The 6,799-nt window shown below is 41.5% G+C and overlaps 1 protein-coding gene and 1 long non-coding RNA gene across 2 annotated transcripts; both read left to right on the forward strand.

The window, feature by feature from the left end:
• The first annotated feature begins 242 nt into the window (after nucleotides 1-242).
• Nucleotides 243-1,407, forward strand: LOC108955132 (laccase-21-like). The gene is made up of 3 exons (XM_039311473.1): nucleotides 243-582; nucleotides 755-1,114; nucleotides 1,220-1,407. The coding sequence occupies exons 1-3, from the start codon at nucleotides 243-245 to the stop codon at nucleotides 1,405-1,407; spliced, it is 888 nt and encodes a 295-aa protein (XP_039167407.1).
• A 1,905-nt stretch (nucleotides 1,408-3,312) lies between these two features.
• On the forward strand, nucleotides 3,313-5,757 carry LOC104434523. Its single transcript, XR_005550439.1, has 2 exons — nucleotides 3,313-4,337; nucleotides 5,602-5,757. It is a non-coding gene; the product is annotated as an uncharacterized LOC104434523 (long non-coding RNA).
• Nucleotides 5,758-6,799: the final 1,042 nt, after the last annotated feature.

The following is a 6,799-nucleotide window of genomic DNA, read 5'->3' on the forward strand; positions in this document are numbered from 1 at the left end:
ATGTCTAAATATATCATTTTACATCAAATAAATGTGCAAGTTTTGGTATTGCCTTGTATTGAAAAAGAGATCTTTAAGGCAGTTTTATTAATATATTTAGAGAAAATGAGAAAACAAGGAAGAATGCAGAAGCATTTTATTCATAGGAAGCAAATAATTTTGAGAGATTAGGAACGAGAGTGAACTTCCTTAATCAAATTGTAATTGTTGTTTCGTATCTAATGATAGAATCTGGACAAACGATGGATGTATTAGTTACGGCAAATCAATCTCCAGGAAGATATTATCTGGCCGCTCAAGAATTTTCGAGTGAAGACATCGATTTCACCAATTTTGTCCACGAAGTTGCTACTGCTATCATCCAGTATAAAGGGAATTTTAGTCTGACGTCACCACCAAGTTACCCAAATGACACACTACCACTTTATCATGACTACAGTGCTGCAGCGAGTTTCACACAACAGCTGAGAAGCTTGGCATCTGAAGAACATCCCGTGGACGTCCCTGGCAACGAGACGACGAGGATGTTCATCACAGTTTCGGCGAATCACGTGGCATGCCCAGATGATTCGTGTTATTTGGGTGATTACAAAGTTGCCGAAGCCTTAAATAACATAAGTTGGGAGGACCCATCTGTCGATGTGCTACAAGCTTATTGCAGGTTCATCTCTCTCTCCCTTCTGATTTGAATATTTTTCACGTTAATGATAGATGAAGATCATGAGAAGCGCATCCTTTTGCCATTAATATGCAGAAACATCAGCGGAGTTTTACACCATGGATTTTCCCGATCTTCCTCCCGTTATGTATAATTTCACGGGAGATGATTTGTCGACCAGTCTTGCCGAGGCTGCCCAAGGGACATCCGTGAAAGTTCTGAACTACAACGAAACTGTAGAGATGGTGTTTCAGGGGACTAATCTGTTGGACCAATCAGAATATCATCCGATGCACATGCATGGATATAGCTTTTATGTTATTGGAGTCGGCTTAGGAAATTTCGACAACGAGACCGATCCTCAAATGTACAATTTGGTTGACCCGTCTAAAGTCAATACATTTGGAGTTCCTAAAAGAGGGTGGGCTGCGATTAGATTCAGGGCAAATAATCCTGGTATTCCTCATGCCCTTTTCTTTCCTTTTTGCATTTGGAAAAAAATACCATTTTTGCATTAGGAAAAGAATTCCACAACTAACATTCGAACATCGTACATGGTAGGTGTATGGTATTGGCATTGTCATATAAATCAACATATGAGCTGGGGAATGAGCACCGCTTTCATAGTGAAAAATGGGGACATGGAAGAGACGAGTATGAGGCCATCTCCTTCCTATATGCCTCCTTGCATCGCCTCCAAGGACAAACCATATGGCGAAATATATCAGACTTTAAAAAGTGACATCTAAGTACTAAGATCGGGTACAATCACTTAGCTATGAAAAGTCAAATGCATCATATGAGTACATGTTTGGTGCTTTTTGGGGTCACAAAAAAAAGTTTGGAATAAATGTGTCATATAAGTACAAGTTTGAGATTTTTTACGTCACAAAAAAAAAAAGTTCAGGACAAATGTATTATCATGGGCATAGTTTGGGATTTGTAATGGCTTTTTTTTTTTAATTTATTTATCAATTTGTTGTTATTCTTGTTGTTGTTGTTGTTGTTATTTATTGTTAATGTTTTTGGTCATTTTGTCCTCACGTGTCCACAAATTTACCCTTTCTTCCTCTCTTTCCTTTCTTTCATTCCTTCTAGGTATTTCCTTTTTATTTCACCTAAAAAATCAAAGCTCCCTAAATTTCTCGGTGCTTGTTGGGATGGAGCCCCATTGGTAATTTTATGGGTTCCTAACATTTTCCTCGATGAGGCTTTAGAATTCATAAGGAGAAGTGCGGGATTGTTCAAGGTCCTGCGGTTAGGACTCTGAAAGTAAAGGAGGATACAAATTATAATTGAAGGAAAGGATAGGTGAGGGTGATTTCATAATTTGACCTTTCGTTTGATTGGTTTGAACGACAATAGCCGTCTTCAATCATAAATGTTCCACCTAACATATAACTTTTTGACATGTGGCGAAGTTGTGGTACTAGCATTGCCACATAGATCGACATCTGAGTTGGGGTATGGATTTACGGTTTCCTTAGTCAAAGATGGGGATACTGAGGAGACAAGAACGACGCCACAATGCCTCCTTGCACAAGTGCACCCAGCATTGCCACGAGGGACAAGTCCTTTGCTGAAATGGATCGAATTTGAAAGGTCTTACAAGCGCCTTCACGAGCGGTGGTGGTATTGAGTTAAGAGTTTATATTATCCCACAGAACAATTGTGACATCCTGAATTTTCAGAATTCGTTTTCGATTAAATAAATTGGGCCTTTCGTTGACGCGTCTATAGTGCTATTCTCTAAGCCAATCACTCATGAGATAACTAGACTATCTGGGGAAGCAAGTAGGGAATTTAAATGCAATTGCACTTGAGAATTCGATAAAGAATCGACTGCTCGACCGTGTTGATCTGCAAGGGTCATTACGGCACCGTCAGAGATCGATCAGAAATCAGAGATAGGTTGATTCGACTGAGATATGTGATCAAATTCTGGGTGATTCCACTTGATTGAAAAAAATTCTCATCGATCGACATTAAATTGATTTTCTGTCGTTTTGGTACCCGGTGCCCGTAATTGAAACCTTGAGATTTTCACGACAATTGATAGTCGCTAATGTGTCGAAGATGTACTTTGTGACTTGAGATAAATCGATCACGGGTCAATTGCACCAAAAATTCATAAAAGTTATCCGGTAGACTAGGTCACGCTAAAAGTGCGCCGGATTGAAAATAACTGTGAATTTGAACCCGATTTCAGAAATTGAAAGTTTTAAGGTGTCACGAGCTATTTTAGGAACGTCGACTCATCCTCCGAAGAATTTTCAAAGATTTTAGGATTTTGCGGAATATCGATTCGGACGTCACGGAAAAATAACATAAATTCGGATTGGCCGAATTGAAGAGATTTTCGACTTTGCAAATCGAGCTACATGGCGAAGGAGACTTGTAGAAATTTTGTGACTTTTCTACATCAATATTTGACGTTGCATTTGGGAAATTGTTGACGAAATTGAAGTTCAAAATCCAATGAAATTCGGATCTAGAGGAAGAAAGTAATTTTTAGCTTTAAATGGGATAAGTGGTGGATTAATAATCAAGGAAAGTAATAGGAGACAAAGTAATAAATTAAGTGGATAGGGATTGTTGACTCTTCCACACGGTGGCTTCCTCGGCAATCTCTGCCAGCTGCTTCACGTCACTTTCATCATTCCCTTGAAGCTTATCCCGATTTCCCCACCGCATGCAGCTCAGCCGAAGTCTTCTGCCTCTGCTTTCTTTCGATTTTCTCATTCGAAGCTCCTTCCTTCATCCCCTTCGAGCTAGCTGCCGCATCCTGTGTCGTCTCCAGGCCCGGCCAACCGCCAGCAAAGAAGACCGACTCAGCTTTCTTCAATTCAGCGCCCATGTCTCCAGTTGCTACAGCTCAACACCACCGAAGACCTGGGCCCACGCGTCTTCAATATTGTCGAGCTACCACCGTCTGAAGAAACCCCCACCAGCATCTCCACCAAATCTAACCGAGTAGTTCGGCAAGCGAAGCCCTCGATTCAACCACCGAAGCTCTTCCATCTTGCCCCTCGTGTCTTCAGCTCCACGCTCGTGTCTTCTTTGGTAGATCTTCAGCTGAAGTCTTCAAGCGACACCGCACGACCGAAGCTGCCACGCCAAAGTCTTCATTCGGTTCGGTCAACAAGCGAGCGTCCCTCTCCGCGCGTCCAAGTCCATCGATCTTCAAGTCTTCTTGTCGCCAGCAACACCAAGCGAAGCAGCACCGTCCACGAGCCGCCGTCCCAGTCAACCGCCAACCTCAACGACTCCTTCGCTGCTTCGGTTTCTCCCATCAACGACCGAAATTTCGGTCTCCACCGAAGGCCCATCAACAGGCCCAGCAGCCGCGTGAAATCAGCTGCTCTTCAGCCCATTCGCTCCAGCAAGTTGGTTTGGTCCAACCTTCACGCAAGTCAGGCCCACAAGAAGTCAGCCCAGCAGAATTCCAGTCCAATTAATTGGGTCTTCAGCCCAATTCATCAAGGCCCAATTCCAGCAAATCAATTGAAGCCCGCGAAGCAACTCAAGCCCAGTCCATTTCAAAAGCAAATCTCAGATTTGGGCTGAGATTTGTAGGGCTAAGTTTAGGCCCGGCCCAAGTTCGTCGACGCTGCCGAAAATTGAGATTTCGGCCGCCGTCGCGTCGTCGTCGCGGTGAACCGGTTTTCGCGATACACCGGTGAGTTTATACTCTAAACTCTGCTTAGTAGGCTAATGACGTTTAAGGGGTGTTAGATTTATTTTATTATGAATTAGGTGGTTAGTTAGATTAAATTAGAAATTGAATTATTTAATTGAGCATGTTAGGTGGTTAGCATGGTTTAGCTAAGGCCTAAATAAATTGTACTATTTATCTAGCAGGGTTCGGGAATTTCTCCGAGTCCGTATTGGTTATTAATTTAATGATTCTGGCCTAGGTTAGTATTTTTAGAATTTAAATTTATTTATTTAATTAATTTCAGTAATTAATAAATAAATAATTATTTTTCCGGAAATTAGGCCGGGATAGTCGGTGACCGAATTTCGTGCTGATTGCAATGGTGTGGTTAATTTCTGCAATTGAGTGTTAAATTATGCAAATTGAGTGCTGATTGGATTTTTGTTATTTAATTCCAAAAATTGTGAATTTTCAATATTTATTCAAAAAATCCCGGGTGTCGGGTTTTAACACCGAAAATGGATTTTAAGTACTATATCAAATAGTGGGGTTTGAAAGAGATAGGTATCAGTCTTCGGTTCGAATTGACCGTGTACCCACACACGACTATTTTCAGGGATATTTTTAATACGAAGGAAATAGGCCGGATCACTATTTTAATGGAGGCATTTGAGTGCAATGCACAAGGTGTCTCCGGGCCGAGATTGAGTGGTCGTGTGTTGGTTAAGAGAACCAGTCTCGAGCAATTATGCCGGACGTTACTAAATCCCTTTTCGGGTTACCCATGCATTAGGGTAGCGGGTCGCAGTAGATTCTGAACCTACGCCCCTTCGGGGAAGCCGTCTAATTGAGAGACGTAGCCGTGCTCAAAGGAGGTGAGACGACGCCTGGCAATGCCAGAAGACCGCCAATAGAGTTGGCCGTACCCTTGAGGGGTGTATTTAACAATTGGAATGCATGATTGTTGAATTTGATGCACCCGATTATGAGACCAAATTGTGTGACATGGAATGAGACGTGTCATAATGGTTTGGCCTTATCATCAGGACCTTGGTGATTAATTGAATTGATGAGGTGTTCCAGTTGTTATGTGCATTGATTATATGCATTGCGATATGAACTATACTGACGTGCAGGGAAGGAAACTGAGGCGAGGTAAGTCCTCTATGCCAATTGAGTGGTTGTGTGGTTAAGACGCTTCTGGGCGTATTTCCCTCCTAATTGGGGTTTAGAGCTTAGACTTGCAAAGATTTTATCTCACCCCGTTGTGGGACAACATTTTCAGGTTCGTCGAGTGGGGGACCTGGAGATGAGAGAAGGTGATCAGAAGCGTAGGTCAGTTAGGACCGCTTCTTTCTGGAAGGCCAGTCTTTTGTAGTCTTTTGGCCATAGACTTTTGTACATGACTCAGTGTGAATATAAAAGCATGTTTGTTTGTGAATTTGTATCCTGCTTTTCTATCCCGAGATGATTACTGTCAGGGGATTTCTTTTCGCTTCCGCATGTGCAATAAAATGGAAAGGGTTGGCGACTCGTCCTGGGAAGTCGCAAATTATTATCGACCAAATAGGGATGGGCATGCGCTCGGTGTTCGGTGTTCGGGGCGTGACAACAATTGAATTATAAAATCACTTGCATAATATCTTTGGCATCAAACATCGCCTCCAAGGAATCTAGCATGGTATTAGCTTTTGACACATATTTGTATGTGTTGGGTATAGTGGGTACGTGACGAGATTGGTTTGAAGCACCATCCTTTTTTTGAAAGATGGCGATGTCACTCCCTTTTTCTTGTGTGGAAATTAGAGAGAGACAATTATGCTATGTGATAAAGGAGAAGGACCAACACGATGAATGAGATTGATGGTCATAATTTGGTCTCAGAATACCCAAAACTTTTTACTGAGATGATATTTTCCTCGGTTGCTAAAGCCCCTCTATTGATCTTTACAATTTTTGTATCATCATACTGGAATCGATTAAATGAAAGCTTTCATGTGTAGGATGTGGAAACAAGGAGAGCATCAGGGAATTGGTGATTTGACTTTTCAGGTCGTAGACTTAGCAGCAAGTCAATTTACATTTGTTGGCATCGTATCTGGTGTCGAAATTATGAGCCCATGGAAAAAGAGACTTCTTGCTCATATTCCTAACTTTTTGGGCAATTTTTCTTGCAAAACTTACTTCAACCATCCATCCAAAACACAAAATGGGCATGAATCTTAACTTAAAAACACTCAATGTAATGAATCGTGACTGGTCGCAAAAAATCTAGTATCATATCACATAATAACAACAAAATTGCACATATTGGTTGTAGAGAGAGAGAGAGAGAGAGAGAGAGAGAGAGAGAGAGAGAGAGAGAGAGAGAGAGAGAGAGAGAGAGAGAGAACAGGTTTTCTTTAGATACAAGCTATTTTTATCATCAATTATGCAGTAGAAGATGAAGTTATGCAGTAGATCGTCTTAGAATACAAAGATGA

This window comes from Eucalyptus grandis, chromosome 4, assembly GCF_016545825.1.
Source record: "Eucalyptus grandis isolate ANBG69807.140 chromosome 4, ASM1654582v1, whole genome shotgun sequence".
Taxonomy (NCBI): domain Eukaryota; kingdom Viridiplantae; phylum Streptophyta; class Magnoliopsida; order Myrtales; family Myrtaceae; genus Eucalyptus; species Eucalyptus grandis.

What these genes read in the sequence shown, in the direction of transcription:
- LOC108955132 (XM_039311473.1), top strand. Translation starts at nt 243, where the DNA reads ATGGATGTATTAGTTACGGCAAATCAATCTCCAGGAAGATATTATCTG. An exon ending in AGATGATTCGTGTTATTTGG is followed by an intron (nt 583 to 754) that starts GTGATTACAAAG and finishes ATTAATATGCAG; the next exon opens with AAACATCAGCGGAGTTTTAC. An exon ending in ATTCAGGGCAAATAATCCTG is followed by an intron (nt 1,115 to 1,219) that starts GTATTCCTCATG and finishes CGTACATGGTAG; the next exon opens with GTGTATGGTATTGGCATTGT.